Below are 16626 nucleotides of genomic sequence, written 5' to 3'. Positions count from 1 at the left end.
AATTTTAAATCTTATAAATCAAATCCCACCATTTGAATAATATAGATGGTGTGCTTTAGACACCAACTTAAAAATTGAATAACTCAAAATTATTTCATCAATCATCCTACTAAATTACCAAGAAAGTAGTTTTTCAAGTTTATATAGTATTGGTATCGGTGTGTGCAGCTCGTACAAATTTATACTTTTAAAGGAGGTGACTACAAATTTGGGTGATAGTTTGAGTTATTTTCTTCAAAATTAAGAGTAATTGTTCTTATTCCTCTTTAATTTTTTTTTTTAATAAAAAAAGAAAATTGAGATTTATTTGGATCATATAGTAGACAGCCATAATATTATAGATAAGCTATTTGAATTAGATTTTTTTTTTTTTTAATAAAGCTTTTATTTATTTATTTATTTATTTCCTGCATTGCAATCCCATCGCATACGTTTGAAAAGCATCTTATGATTCAAATTTCGAATGAAAAGGTATCAAAACAAGGATTTTAATATGTAATTTTAATTTCTCAGGATTAAGGGGAATAAAAGGGTCAACGAAAAAGATAAATGGATATAATTCACATCTTATTAAGGTGGCAACTCGTTCCATCCAAAAGAAAATAGTTGTCTATACCATTGAGAAAAGGATTATAATCAAAGGGTTTATACTGTACATGTATTAAAAATTAAAATTAAAGGATTAATTCATTACTTTAAGCTACAGTATACATCATTCTGGCTCCTCACAACTCTCTCTCTCTCTCTCTCTCTTTCTCTCTCTCATACATACTGACTGTATAATTGCAATTCTGGTCGACAATCAGATTATAAAACATAAATGCCTTTTTCCTTTTTTTTTTTCCTTGTTTATTTTGTTAAAAGCACAAACCACCTTCTTGACAAGTTTCATTCTCTTGTGAATAAATTACTAATCTTGCAAGAATTTCAAGTCTATTTGTTGTCTTACTCTTTTGCCTTGAATTGCATCAATTGTCAGTCATGTGAACTAAAACCTAAGTCAAGTCACTCCCAAAGTCCGTATGTTACCACAACCCAACCCACCTGATAAAAAGAATGCAAAAAGGGTTATAGGATTGGATTGGATTGGATTTAGCACTGATGGACAATCACCATCACGAGAATAGCCGGCATCTTCCCAGAAATATGCAGAGATTGCAGTCTTCTGAAGCTCAATGAAAACCTGTAACAAGTCATAGATTCGTGAATCCCATATAAGAGTTTTTGGAAAAGAGAAAAATCGAATAGATTTTTGGGTCCACAGAAAAATAGGTTGACGCCAAAAGGATTAAAATAGAAGGCTCAAAATTCTCATTCTTATCACTTAAAAAATATGACAACAGAGCAATCATTTAGATAAATTTCCAGGAGCATCAAGGAATTCTGGAAGACCATTATCTGGCCAACTGTGACGACATAAGTCAAAAGTCTATGTTACCATAGAGTAGAAGTCCTGTGGAACAAAACAAAAACCCCACACACGCACACAGAGCATGACACCACAGCTTACAGTCGATAGCTACAATTAACCCATGTGTTTTCTAAGTTTGTATATATCACACACTCCATGGGACTTGACACTATGATTTGATCCACCACCCTAGCCCTGGGGATGGGGATGGGGATGCACAAAATGTTTTTATGACAATTTTTGCAGTATAAAAATAATGTAGATAGAACACATGGCATAACTAGACATCATTGGATCAAACAAAAACAGTTCTCAATCTTTTTCTTCCTCCCTTTTCAGTGAATAAATGGATGGGACAAAAACTCTCAGGCATCAAAACAAACTTGTGATATATAGTTTAAGGTTTCTTGTGAAAATTAATAACCTTTTCAAGGTATGAGCTATACCTCTCCTTCCTTTCTAGTGAAGTATCATGTTACCCTCTTGGAATAGCTCAATACACTGCTTTGCTGCCGCAACCTTCTGTTTGGTTATTCTGGCTTTGCCCACAGTATATTCAATCTTCCTTTTCCTAAAGAGAAGAGTTCTTCTTAGTCGAAGATCTCTGGTTATCTCCAAGTTGAAACTTGTAAACCCACTCATAATTATCCATTCCTTCACTTTTTCATCCAATGGGTTTCTCAACAAACCAGAGAAGATCAGAATCTGATCGTGCTGAGGTATTCACCCTCAAATCTCATGACAATTAATTACATACGATCTGCAATGATAGGTAATCAAATTACAAACATTATTTTGCATAAACAAAATAGATAAAACTAGTCAATTTTCCAATAAAGTAAAAAAAATAAACCCCCTTACTTCTGATCATATTTATCCCACATCCTAGAAGAGAATTTTAGCCAATTATAAAAAATTACACAATTTCCTTTTTTAAATCAAAATGCACTTTCGAAATAAACCCCATAGGTTATTTTGTCAGCATCAAGCAGAATGTATGAAACGCTCAATACATAAACTTTTTTATTTTTAATGACAAGGAACCTCACTACAGCAGGGCCCTTGGACCCATCATGAAGACTAAACCCCAGATACATGATCCCCACTATAACCGTATATTATGCAATCTAGGGGACCTCCAGGTGCATAATGAAACCCAAGATGTCTGAAACTACAACTCAACCCAAGCCCGCCCTTTAACCACTAGGCTGCATCCTAACAGGTACTCAATACATATAACTCAATGAATAGAACATAAGAACCCAACATCTAAATGCCATGTTAAAGACATGACTTCTACTTCCCAAAATCCTGCAAAACACAAAATACCAAATTTTTTTTTTTTTTTTGGGCACTGGTTGTCCAAGAACAAAGTCCCGACTAATCCCAGGGGTAACACAAAATACCAATTAATTAAAAGGTATCAACAAAAGGGAATGGGAATAATTGGTAGATACTTGCCAAGGCATGCAGACTATCGGCAAACCTAAAGTGGGACCTCAAGAAGGCACATAAACTGGGTAGACAGTTACCTTAGGTTTTGTAGATAACGGTGTGTAAAGGGCCAACAACACACACCCAAAATAAGTATCATCGATCCTCCAGAAAAATGACAACCTATGTAGTGATAGCTGGTCCTAAAAAGGAAAGCATATAAAAAACAAGGTGCAGGAATTGGAGCAAGTTTTTTTTAAAAGCATACCTCGCTCAAGGGTGAGACAGCACTAGATTCTTCATCATTACGTTCAACCACAGCAATACCTTGCACCTCAACCAACTGGGACACATCATTCTTCAGAGTTAGCAAGTGGGGGCAGATAGGAGGGTCCCTTTTGCGACATACGTGGCACCTAAATCCAATAAGTTTATCGATGTTCTCCAGAGTGAGTCCAAAAGCATTTCCATGAAACCACTCTGCACAATAGACCATCCAGTGACGATATATATTATGTAGAGACATAAACGAACTAAAAATCAATAGGGCAGTCATAAAGGGTATTATTAAAAAGCTAAAAGCAAAAGCAGACGATGCTTCAACATGCATCCTTTTCCTAATCAACATCCAAATGTCTAAAAATAAAATTTGAAAATCAGAGTTAACCAAAAAAATGAAGAAAAAGAAATGGAAAAAGAAGTAAAGTACCTCCGCAACTTTCGCATAATATATAACTTAATGTAGATGCACAACCTGCTTCACAACAAAGATGGCATTTGGGTTGATCAAGAATTGCAGACAAATTATCAGAAGGGGCAAGAATATTTTTCTCTCTAAAATGCATCACTCGTTCATCATTTGGCTTCCTGGACAACAGAAGACCATTGAGCCAGTAACTCTGGTAAACATGTGTTCTCTTCTTCCTCCAAGAACTACTTCTCTTTGGTTTCTTATAGGACTTTCTGGATTTTATCTGCTTTGCTTTCCTGCGTCCTCCACGCTTTTTATTTTGCAGTGGCAAGCATTTGACTTTCCTAGGTGAACGACGTAGAGGCACAACAGCTAGAGCTTTTTTACTGTTTTGAGATCGAATTTGTCCACCCTTTGATGCTTTTTTACTGCATTTTAGTCTCACCGACCTGCAATCTTTGGAGACTTTTTTATTCTTCTGTGACAGTAGTTTTCCTCCTTTTGTGCCAATTTTCCCTCTTTTTGAATCACTCTTCGCTCGAGTCCCATCATGGCATCGGTGGCATTTATAGGTACATTCAGCAGTGACAGCCCCATCAGACTTTCTCACATGCCTTTTATGAAAAAATCCTGCAATATGATGATATCCAAGTACCAAACTTAGTGTAAAAAGGAATTACACAACAAACATCAACCTTGAAGCCAAATTAACAATTATTCACCATACAAGGTCAGAATTTTCCCCTTCCTTTCCTTTTCTATTTGGAAGGGGGGGGGGGGGGGGGGGGGGGATTTCAATAGCAACAATTCAACAGAACTCCAGTTTCAACAGATATTTTACTCAACTCATCATAACTAATCAAAGAAAATCGGTACATCAGGGGACAGAACAACTACCGCCACACTATTAGTAACTTTGAATGTATACAAGGGAACTACAAAATGGACACAGCTGTTCTTGTGGCAATTTAAGATAGCGACTGTCGGACTGTCCTTGGCTTATTCCAAGTTATGATACCCAAATGGTATATGTGGTAGCATATTGCAAAGCATGGTCGCATATACATCAATAATTACAGAAAGAAAAAGGGCGATTTCTGCTATTGCATTACACACTACATAAGAGACAAGTATAAAAGGTACTCACCAAGTCTTTCTTGAGGTCGGGCTATTATCAAGTGTGAATGGCAAAAGGGGACAAACCAAAGACTAAATTGGATACATATTGTAAGTGTAACTATCCGATATAGAACAAAGAATATCTAAGCAACATCTATTTTTTATCAGAGAGACAGTATGCATAAACACATCGATAATTTAAATTTCAGTCACATAAGCAGTAAGCATAACAAAAAAAAAAAAAAAAAAAAAAAAAAATGGAAGAATTAAATAAAACTAGAAAAAACAAACTAAGTCACTAAAATTTTTTATTTACAGAACAACAAATGAACTAAGCAAAAACAAAAACCAGAGGCTTTATGAGAAGCTGAAAACTTACCTTTGCAGTACATGCAGCTCAAAGCTTCCCTGCCAATATTAAAAACAGATAATGGATAAATAAAAAGGAAACAAGAAGAAATGAAATCGGTAAGATTACAAATTAAGATGGGAGTGATAAAATGCTTAACAAGACGAATAAAAAATCTTGACAGTATAATACTGTGTCCTTTTATTTCCCTATCCCACAATACCTGGCACCAGCCAGCCAAGTTGCATGATATACTCAAAATTGGAGGACCATGCATTGGCCATTTAACATGAAGGTCAAAAGTGTGATCGATATATGAAGCTCAGATAAACTAAGGCGTTAGTATTCAGGCCTTTTGCAAGTTTTAATAGTTCCATAAGTACTCAGAACAGTCTAATGGGAGGTAATTGAGTTCAAGTACAAAAAAAAAAAGACAGGAAACAAAGTAAAGAATACAGAGAACAAGGAAAGAGGATTCCAGGGATAATCGAATTGCTTAGAAAATATAGAACAAGGCCCTCAAGCTTATGAACACATCTAACATGTTATTGAGGAGATAAAGTCGAACCACTGGACTGCTATACTATTTTTAGCCCTATTAAGATATCAAAGATTCTAATCATGGGAAGGGCGATTAGCCATGTCAAGGCGTCATTTCTAAAAATTCAGCAATAACTAAAACTGTACTCGGACAGAATCATTAGTAAATTAAGATAGTTGTTAACTCCCACAGCTTTTCTTTTTTGTGTTCATTTTTATTGGTAAATAAAATTTTATTGATCATAAGAATAGGCAAAGCCCAAGTACACGGGTCATATACAAGAGCAACACCTAGGAGTGATGTTCTAGTGATACAATTTTACATAGGCTATCAAGAAGTTTCATACTTAAAACAGTTTAAGTAATCCTCCAAAGAGATCCAGAAGAAGATCCTGTGTTTTCTAAACATACATGGTGGCTAGTGCCTAGGAGTGATGTTCCCGTGATACAATTTCACATAGGCTATCAAGAAGTTTCATACTTGAACAAGTATGAAATACTTGTTCATCCTTGAACAAGTATCAAGAAGTTTCATCCTTGAAGGGGGTGTCTTCAAGGAACAATAACATCTATTCACTTTTTTTTAAAATACTTTTATGATTAAATACTACTTCTAGATTAATCAGTATCATTCCATCCTTGAAGCACCTAAAGTTTTTGGTCAAGATTTTTTAGCAAACGATATAGACCCACAAATCCCATATTGACCTTACAAGCATGAGAATACCATAAGCTACAAACACGTGTTTGTGTCTAATATTTTATATTTCTATTTTTGGGCATTATTTCTCATTAAATATGATCCTTAAATATGTGCACTCAGAACATATCCCAAGAATAGGCATAAGCCCAGTACACAGGACGTATACAAAGGAAATACCTACTACTTTCTAATACCAAAAGGAAATCTAAAACAAATTCTGGAAATTATCAACCCATTCCAAAAGTTTTAGCCCACAAACTCAAAGTACTAAAGAAAAAATCCCAAAGGTCTCCTAATGAACGTCCTTTGTCTTCAAAGCATCTCTCATTCCTTTCAAGCCATAGACACCACATGAGACAAGAAGGAATCATCTTCCAAATATCAACAGCATTCTTGCTACCCTTCAATCCCTTCCACCCTACCAATAAATCCACCACTTCCTTAGGCATTACCCAAAGAAAACCAACCGATTCAAAACCTCATTCCACAAGAACCTGGCCACTTCACAATGCAGAAAGAAATGATTAACAGATTCCCCATACTTCTTGCACATGACACACCAATCAGCAATGTACATAGCTCTCCTTCTAAGATTTTCAGTTGTCAACACTTTGCCCAGGGATACCACCCAACAGAAAAAAGCGACCTTGGAAGGAACTTTCACTTTCCATATGTTTTTCCAGGGGAATTCACAGCTCCTGTGACTAGTTAATATGCCGTAAAAAGAGGAAACTGAGAACTTAGAATTTCCTGCAGGAACCCACACAGCATGCTGTCCTCCCTACCTAGCATCAACTTTGAACTGTAAAGTCTTTCCAGAAAAGCCTTAACATCATCCACTTCCCAGTCATTAACATCCCTAAAAAAGTTCACATTCCACTGAATATTATTGTCAAAGTGTAGACTCCCCACACCACAAGTCATGCCAGAAAAGTATCCTCTTCCCATCTCCCACCTTTAATCTTTAATCTAATATGATTAGAAAATCCCCCCCATCCTTTCCTAATGAACTTCCACAAACTCACCCCATATGCACCTCTTGTATCTTTTGAGCACCAACCTCCCCACAAACTACCATATTTTACATCAATAACATTTCTTCATAAGGCATTTCTTTCCAAGTGATATCTCCAAAGCCATTTCCCAAGTACTGCTCAATTAAACAATCTCGTTTTTTATCCCCAACCCACCACAATCAATCAGTTGACATACCTTCTTCCAACTAACTAAATAGAACTTTTTAAATTAACTCTTAGTGCACTTATCTCCTTCCTTCAACCACAGCACCCAAGATTTTTGCCTCCACGAAATTTCCATAATTAAAGCTATATTTTCCAGTTCAGAAGCCACCCCTATTTTTCTTTTCCTGTCCTCCCCCGAAATAACCCCTTGTACCTCCTAATCCAAACCTCTCAACTCTTCCATAAGAAGCTTCCTCTTGCTGTCCAAATTCCCAAACTCCGCTTTATTCCATCTCTTTATATGTTTCTTAAGAGATTTCAATTTTCCAGCCAGAACAAAACCAGGAGTACCTGAAAAATTATAAGAATTCCACCAACTTCTCACCCTGTCCACAAATCTCTCATCCTTCAGCCACATGTTTTCAAATTTAAAATACCTTCTCCCACCCTCAATTCCACCATAATCCAACATGATAGGATAATGATCAGAACACAATCTTGGCAATAATTTCTGACTCAAAACCAGAAAAATGAGCCTCCCAAGAAGGCGAAACCAGAAACCTATCCAGCCTTGAATATGTCCTACCATTTGTCCAAGTATAGTCGAAACCAGAAACCTATCCAGCCTTGAATATGTCCTACCATTTGTCCAAGTATAGTCTCCTCCCACCAAAGGTAAATCTATCAGATTTAAATTCGAAAATTAAATCTGAAAAAGTAGACATTGCATGTCAAAAATATGATTCCCCCAATCTCTCACTAGGGAAACGAGTGAGATTAAAATCCCGACCAAAACACCAAGGTAAATTCCACCAACCATATACACCCGACATTTCATCCCATAATAAACTCCTTCTACTATCCACATTAGGGCCATACACACTAGCAAACGCCCATTCAAACCCATCCTCAATACTCTTAAAATGACATGCCACCAAGAATTCCCCCACAAAACGATCCCTCAACTCCACCACCTTCCTATTCCATATTAAAAGAATACCACCCAAATCCCCATTTGACACCAACTCAACCCAACCCACATTACTACAATTCCACAAACTCTAAACAATGGCTTGAGAATCTATATATTAGAAGTAAGATATGAAAACCATTTCCTGATATTCATAATACTTCTAACCATACATAACATACGAATACAATAGCCTAACATCAAGAATTCCAAAGCAGAATCATTAAGGGCAGAAAAACAAGTTCATGGGGCGAAGAAGATACGTATATGCAACGCAATAAATATATAATACCTGATCAGCACATCTTTATTGCAGTGTCCACACTGATAATACTCGGATCTTTCAGATTTTAAAAACAGATACGAAAATCCCCTTTTCTGAGGGGATCTCTTTCTCACTCTACAATCAAGAAGTTCTGCAGATTTCATCTCCAAGGATTTACGGGCAAGTCTTTTCTCCTCAAAATTTTTCAAAAGATGCAAGGGAACATAACATTCCGCCAACCAATATGTCTTCCTTTCACTAGAGGATTCTTCCACCAAGGACCCATGTCTTTTAACAATGTCAGGGATAGCTCTCCTCTTGCCAAAATCAAGAAGATACTTTACCACTTCCCCTTCAGTGCACTTCCTGCGGATAATAACTTTCTTAAAAAGTCTGATTGATTTTACAGATTGCTTGTCCAATGCAGGAAGAGAATGCGTGTTTTCGATGTCATCCCATTTAATGTTCGTATCAAGCTCCCTAACCTGTTAACGTGACATGAATTAGTGGACTGAAAATTTCAGCAGGTAGCTGATTCATGAACAAATACCAGCTAGATCTAGAAAATTCACTAGTCCTGACAATTACTGTTATGTGCAATGGTTTACTTTGCTTTAAGAGCATGTATGACATAATGTAACGATGCAAATGTACTCTTAATGTGATATTGCCACTTTTCTGTGGTGTCTCAGAAAAGGCTACCAAGATTATACTTTATTCATTTCCCCATTCTTCTAGGATGTGGAGAATTTTCAGGTGGTAAAAGGAATTTAAGTTTGAAAAAAATGAGGCTGAAAACTAAAAACTGAGATGTCGATATTATCATAGCGGTCAATCATTGGGAGGTGGATTCCCTTCATTTTTTTTTTTTTTTTTTTGATTGGCACCGGGTGTCCAGGAACAGCGTCCCGACTAATCCTGGGGGTGCACAGGCCCTCGGCAAGGAGTTTTCCACAAGTGCACCTTGGGTAATTCAAGGGGAAAATCCCCCAGTCTGATGGCCCCTAGAGATTGTTTGCACCCAAGGGGATTTGAACCTTAGACTTGGGGGGAGCATAACCCCAAGCCCAAGGCCTTTACCCTTCATTCTTTGACAAGCTTTATTTGACACAAGTAAGAATGGATGGTGAGGATAGACTTTAATGTTCCTTCCAAATAAGGTGTGTTTTAAGTCAAATCATATCTTACAATTTTGGCCTCGTAGGATAGATAATCCTTATCATGGAAGAAGTGGGGAAGTGGTTGATCATTTTTTACTTCATTGTAGAGTCAATTCATACTGTGAGTCAATGCTTAATGGAACTAAATTTTCAGCATGTTTGAGCTATAGTGGGTAATGCCTCAACAGGTAGTAGATCTGTTGGCATGCTGGTAAACTTTCCTTTCATGGAAGTTTCCTTTTATTATTTAGGTGAATTTCATGTATAGTCTCCATGTACTTGGGTAACAACCCTTAGAGATTTTCTTTCTTAAGATTAAAAAATAGCCATCACATCTCAAATCAAGCAATTTAGTTGCATAAAAGAGAACATTTAGGCAAGAGAAGTCCAGAAAGGTCATCACCAGATTAGACTTATGCATGATCCAATCGATACCTAAACTACAAACTAAGATGTGTAAAACAAAACCCTGATTTTGCATTTAGAGTTAACAGAAGTGCAGAGACACAAGTATATCAAAGCACAAAACAAATGAGGAAGGCCATTGCAATGCATAAATAGTAGATACTAACAAAATTGGAAATGCTGGGAGATATACCTGGAAAGCAAGCTGCTCTACACTTGATGCTGTCTCAACAGCAGCTCGCCAAGCAACATATCTGCTTCTCTTTGCATATTCTGAATTCTCAGGATATAATATGCCTGGTATCTTCGTACACCCAGCTGCAGAATTTTAAACTTCAAACAAATTCAGAATAATCATTCAGTTGACTAAACACTTCTACTCCAACTACATAAAAGAAAGAGAAGACAATATGCAAACCTTGTCTGGCAGCCTTGGAAGCCAAGGAGCAAGGCAGAACCTTCCAATTAAACACCCGACGAGAAATCCTACCACCCCTCCACCAGAACGTACTTAATCCACTGGCAGCATTTGAAGAAGGATTGGACTCTGGTTCTGATGGCCTAACCCTCTTTCGGCTAATCCCATGTTTTGATGATGCACGTAATGAACTGTTTACGACATGAGAAGCTGAACCCACAGTAATAACAGAATCCACATGTCTTGACCACTCAGCTGAGAGAGCAAGAGGATGCAAGTTTGATTCCAACTGCAGACATCCCATACCATAAATTACCCCAATAGTATTAAAGAATGAAATCAAGATAGTTAATTATAAGAAAACCCTAGGGGTTGGCTCAAGTGGTAAAGACCTTTGTCTTGATGGTATGCTCCCTCTAGGTCTAAGGTTCAAATCCTCTTGGGTGCAAACAATTTCTAGAGGCCATCGGACTGGGGAAACGTCCCCTTGAATTACCCGAGGTGCGGGAAACTCCTTGCCAATAAAAAAGACAGCTAATTATAAGAAGTCAAAAGATACACTAAGGGCACAATTTCAGCCACTTCAAACCAAGAAGTGAATAACCCAAACCAAGTAACAGAGAAGGAGAGCGTAGATTACCAATTGGTGAAATATGGAATGTTGAAAACTAAAACCTAGGGATTTAGCCAGTATGTTGGTTCAGATCACACTGACACGTTATGACACCAACCTAAGAAAACAGTTACCCAGGAATAAAGAAATACACCTTTCACTTAAAAAACAACTCAATCAACCCTTCTCCCTTGCCACCCAAGCCAAGGACAAAAGACGCAATAGCAAATCTGTTATCATCTGCAAATTCTAATATATTAAGAACCACTAAAATCTCCCCCCCAGGCAACATAAAAAGACCCCTCCAATTCTCAAAGAAAACAGTGGCCCCAGTGGAAAGAAATGCACACAAGCGAGCTAGTTTAAGCCTACAAGGAAACTTCTAAAAAACGAGTTAAAAGGTCTATGAGAAGCTGAATCCCAGTTGTCAGGCCCAGCTAATTTATACTGCAAATATTAACAGCCATAACCAAAGTTTTAACTGTTTAAAATGTAGAGGAAATGGAAAAGATACTCACTGCAAGCAATAAAGTTTTAATAGACACTAGATCGGATGCCTTAAGAATACTTTTATGCCAGCACTTGATATGATTTTGATTCAGCCATGGACCCAATAAAAGCCCATGCAGACGATCTTCAATGGAGAGAACATGGCATATGACATCTACAAGATGGCCCTTCCTGTTCTTTTTTGATTGAAGATCAAAGACATCATTTTTAGAACCTTCCTGAACAGGCCCCAAATACATGTTAAACAAGCAATCTCTTTCATCAGTTGGATATTTACACGAAAAGCACCATCCACACTTCTCTTTCCTTGCATTTATGTTTTGGTTCTTAATATTTGGCCAACAAAACTTGGTAGATTTTTTCAAAATTGCCTTCATTTGTGTTGAGATTATATCCTCCACTGATAGTAGGAAGTTTTCATCAATTTTGTCTAATGATTTACGCATCAACTCCTCTGCAACTAATGAGGCAGTTTGAGCAAAACCGTAATAGTTTGTGTAGCCAATCCCGCAATTTGTGTGTAATGTGTCACCTTTTCTAGTGGTTATAGCAGATGGGTACTGCCGAGGACCAGTAGATTCCATATTACTTTCTCTTCTAACATCTATGCTGGTAGACGCCAAAGAAGTGTCTCCAAAACGTGAGTACTTTCCTTGTATTTGAGACTGATGTAAGAATTCAGCAGATCTATTTGAATCATGGGCCCCATGATTTTGATAATTTTGAATGTCTACACAAGTTTGTGTAGCTCCAGCTGATCCTTCTAAAGTTATATATGGACTTTCTGTAGCATTAATGGAACCTAAGAAGTTCACAGACTCGGAAACCTTAGAGCCAAGATGATCAGAGCATCCACTGGTAGGATGTTCTTCCACTTTCATGTCGTCAGTTTCGTTCTTAACAGTATTTGTGTCTGAAGATGTCAGTGGTGCCAAGGGCATTAAAATAGCCAAGCTTTGCCTCTTTGTAAAAATGTCTGAGCATAGAGAATGATTCCTCAAGTCAAAACTACTAGCTCCTTTTAAGTTCAAAGGGATATCCCAGTGCTTGTATAGAGCCATTAATATGCCACTATAGAAAATGTCTGAAGTCTTTAGCACTTCAATAACAACACTCAAATCATTTCTGTGGTAGTAACTGAATGCAGATTCAGTGTCACATGACTCTGACCTGCGAATTGAAAATCCAGACATATATGAGGGAAGAACATAACTGTGATCAGAAGTGTGGAACAAAATTGCTCAGCATGACATATACAGTCTTTTTTTTTTTTTTTAATGGTAATCAAGAATTTTATTCGTAAGAAAAGGAGGCCTAGCCCAGCATGAATTATACATTTAATTTAATAATCAGGTGGAGCATAAGAAGATGCACAGCATTACGGTTATGCTTAACAAAGGATGAAACAAAGTATAATTGCTTAAAATCGAGAGGAAAAAAATGAAATTAATGGTCCAACAAAATGAATTGTAATTTAAAGAAAACTCCCATTCCTCATTAACTTTTCTATTTTTTTTTTCCTGAAAAAAAAAGGTCAACAGAACTCCAATCAAAGACCAAGGCAATCAATTCATTTAAATTGTAAAACTAAATCAGGCAGCCACTACTGTTTAAATCCAAACAATAAAACAAGGATAAAAGAACTAACAACCCGCAATATCGTGGCCTTTAAGGACAATTAAAGATCCAACAGCTGATAAGAGATAGACTGATTAACCTTGTACAAGTCCTCCTCCTATTATACACATGAATCTTGCAATTCTGAGATGTATGCAAAGAATGACATAAACCATACTTAGTAATTGTAGAGGTCCCTAAAAGTTAAATGTTAGCTTTTTATGTGAAGGATTTGATAGCAGATGATTAGGGAACACAATATCAAGGTGATTTATCATATAAATAAGAATGGCTATTAGTAACACTTGTGTACGGATAGCAGTCATATTCAAATAATAACCAACTTACACCAACAAGTAACCGCAGCTGCTAAAAAATAGCCGCCCATGAGGGTCAATTCCCAGTAACTCTGCCCCTCGGGGTGACTTCTGGTGTTTCATCCAAGGCTTACATCTGTCAATTGCACATTCGGGGCAGTACCAGTCACCCTCTGGCAAAAGATCACTACTAATTCCTACACACTTTGAATGGTAAGCAGCAGGACAACCGTCACAGCATATTAAGTTTCCATCCATCTTACAAAGGCAGCATTCATCACTATTCCAGTCAGTGGTGTCCTCAACAATCTCTTCTGTCAAGCAAGAGCCCACAGAAACATCTACTGTAACTCTCCTTTTCTTGCAAACATCAAGGTTCATACTCCGATCGAAAACCATGTCAGGCTCAGCTACCAACGATCTTCTACTAAGCTCGGACCTTATAGCTTCCACTTCAATCATATCATCAGACAGACACCGAAGTACCTCGACCTTCACAGAAGCAGGTTGTTTGTAGTAGTCAGTTCTGAATAGTTTTAAGCGACTGATATCAAATCCAGGTTTCAATTCTGAACCATGGATCAGTAGGTACTCGGCCATAAAAATGGGCCATGTAATTAAGTCTAACAAATCCCAATTAAGACTCCTACACCAAATGTTGATAGAGAGAATGTTAAGAACTAATATAACGAACCAAATTACTTTAGAAGAAAATAGCAAGAGGAAGAGAGAAAAGGATACCTTAAGCAATCAGAAGCAGATTCAGAACCTTCATTCGAAAGGTACTCCAAATGCTTCCTCAGAGTTTGCAAAATAGAAAGATGAATGCAATCAAACAATGTACTAGGAGACTTGCACTTCAGTGCTGTTACAAAGTCCTCCAACTCAAAGGGACTCAGGAATAATAAAGTACTAAAGGATCTTAAACATGCATAGACAGAAAAAAGGTCAAGAACGGGAATGTTGTCCAAATCCAAATTTTGTGAAGAAGGGGGTAATTGCAGCTTTGGAGGAAGTACACTGGTATTTTCAGATGCTTCACAACCTGAAATTGCCGCCATTTCCTCTGTTACAACACTAACCGCAGGGGATGATGATAATGGATCTTGGAAAGAATATACAACATGATTCTGAGCAGACCCTCTGCGAGAACTTCTCCTCAAAACTGTTTCCGTGATTGATTTCAAATTATCTGCTTGTCTCCTCCTCTTTCTTCGGCTACTTCCTTGTGTACATGGACTTCCTAAGCCACCTTGGTCCCCTTGAACAACTGTAGCACCAGCCTCAGAAAGACCATCCTCTAACCGTACTTCCATAGAACCATGATCCTTGATGCAGCTTTCATCCAAAAAACCAAGAGAACGATGAGCTTTCAGATCTTCACTACAAACACCAATTTCCTTCTCAAGTCCTTCAGCCAACACTAAAGATACATCTCCCACTGCAGCCTCAAGTGACCCACTAATATCTTCTTGCTTTGAATTACCATCATTAATGTCTAAATTAAGTTTCTCCAAAGACCCCTTTGCGCCACCATCTTCCTCACATTTTTCTTCAACGTCTCCAGCAATCTCTTTCTTTTGGGTTTCTTCAATCCTAGAAGAATTGCTAACCCTAAATTCTACTCCATCGTCACCATCAAGATCCTGAATATCCTCGCAAACCTCCAAATTCAAATCAAAACCACAATTCTTCTTCTGGTTTCCCGAAACCGAACAACCCAAATTAGCCTCAGTCAAGTTCTCATCAAAATCACCACTTACGTCTAAATTCAAATCAATACAATCCCTTTTCCTCGGAGTTTCCTGAGATTTTAAACGTGTATCACATCCATCCTTCAAGTCCACCTCCTCATTCACATTAATCCCAGCATTCAAATCAAACCCGTCTTTCAAATTATCATTTCCATTAACATTTCCACCAACGGAAACACTCTCTTTCAAATCCACCCCAAACCCACTTTCGTTTTCTGGGGTTTGTTCAATATTAATATTCAAATTCAGATTAACCTCCACACTTTCTCTCAAATTCCCTCCAAACCTTTGTCCCATTTCTAAAATCCTTACAAACCCATCATTTAAATTACCGTTTCCATGTAAATTGCCACAGGTCCCCACAGTTTCCCTCAAATTTCCTTCAGGAGTATTAAGTAAATTACCTGAACTGCTTCGAACTTCGCACATCCGCTCGATACGACGCCGCTTCTTGGGCTTACGGCCGAGCCGCGGTTTTTCGTGAGGCAATTCAGAGGCGGCGGAGGCTTCTTCTCTGCCCTCGAAGAGAGAAGCCACTTCGGAAAACTCCAGCTCCTCGGAACAGCCGTCCTCGTATACGATCTCGAAGAACCCAGACGAGGCGTCGTAGGATCTCACGGTCCCTGAGAATACCCCGAAGCCCTTGAACTCTTTCTTCACGGACCTTCCCAGGAACTCCATTCGGAGCAGCCCTTGCGTGATCTGTGGGAAGGGAAAAAAACAATTGAAGATATTTCAGGGTTGTGGTGTTTCTCGCAAGAATTGCCTTTTGGGCAAAGTGTCTCTCTCGCTCTGGAAATGCTTTTCACGCGCAGAGAGAGAGAGATGTGCAAGTCAGCACTTTGACTTTTCTATATGTGCAAGTACAAGTGGGTGAAACGAACTAATCGAATGAGAGAAGAGAAAAGAGAAGAGAAGAGAAGAGAAGGGGGGGCGGGGGGGGGTTCCAAGGTGTCCGAGGGGGAGCGGGTGATCACCATCCTTATAATTTATAAAAGGAAAATACTAGTATACCGTCTCAACTTTACCGTTCTTTTTGACTGTTTGGTAAAAAAATTTTTATTTTATTTAATGATTAAGGAAGTATTTTTAACTATATTAGTGTATTTTTTTATTTTTTAAAAAATTTAAATGTATTAAAAAATATGAAATGAAAAAAGCAAAAAAAA

General features: G+C 37.7%; 1 protein-coding gene across 1 annotated transcript; it reads right to left on the bottom strand.

Annotated features, from left to right (window-relative positions):
• Window positions 1–670: 670 nt before the first annotated feature.
• LOC121239988 (DDT domain-containing protein PTM) lies at window positions 671–16328 on the bottom strand. Its single transcript, XM_041137410.1, has 10 exons — window positions 14445–16328; window positions 13735–14349; window positions 11778–12939; window positions 10647–10935; window positions 10422–10546; window positions 8691–9148; window positions 5035–5063; window positions 3555–4166; window positions 3114–3325; window positions 671–2171 (listed from the first exon to the last, which is right to left on the bottom strand). Exons 1-10 carry the CDS (start codon window positions 16136–16138, stop codon window positions 2157–2159), a joined length of 5211 nt encoding a protein of 1736 aa, XP_040993344.1. The 5' UTR covers window positions 16139–16328; the 3' UTR covers window positions 671–2156.
• Between the last annotated feature and the right edge of the window lie 298 nt (window positions 16329–16626).

This window comes from Juglans microcarpa x Juglans regia, chromosome 7D (assembly GCF_004785595.1).
Source record: "Juglans microcarpa x Juglans regia isolate MS1-56 chromosome 7D, Jm3101_v1.0, whole genome shotgun sequence".
Classification (NCBI taxonomy): domain Eukaryota; kingdom Viridiplantae; phylum Streptophyta; class Magnoliopsida; order Fagales; family Juglandaceae; genus Juglans; species Juglans microcarpa x Juglans regia.
This window is presented reverse-complemented; position numbering and strand designations above follow the sequence as displayed.

Excerpts from the sequence above, each read along its gene's own strand:
- LOC121239988 (XM_041137410.1), bottom strand. The coding sequence starts at position 16,138 with ATGGAGTTCCTGGGAAGGTCCGTGAAGAAAGAGTTCAAGGGCTTCGGG. Across the intron at positions 12,940-13,734 it reads AGCTGCGGTTACTTGTTGGT|GTCAGAGTCATGTGACACTG; the intron begins GTAAGTTGGTTA and ends TTCAATTCGCAG. Across the intron at positions 10,936-11,777 it reads TTAAAACTTTATTGCTTGCA|TTGGAATCAAACTTGCATCC; the intron begins GTGAGTATCTTT and ends GGATGTCTGCAG.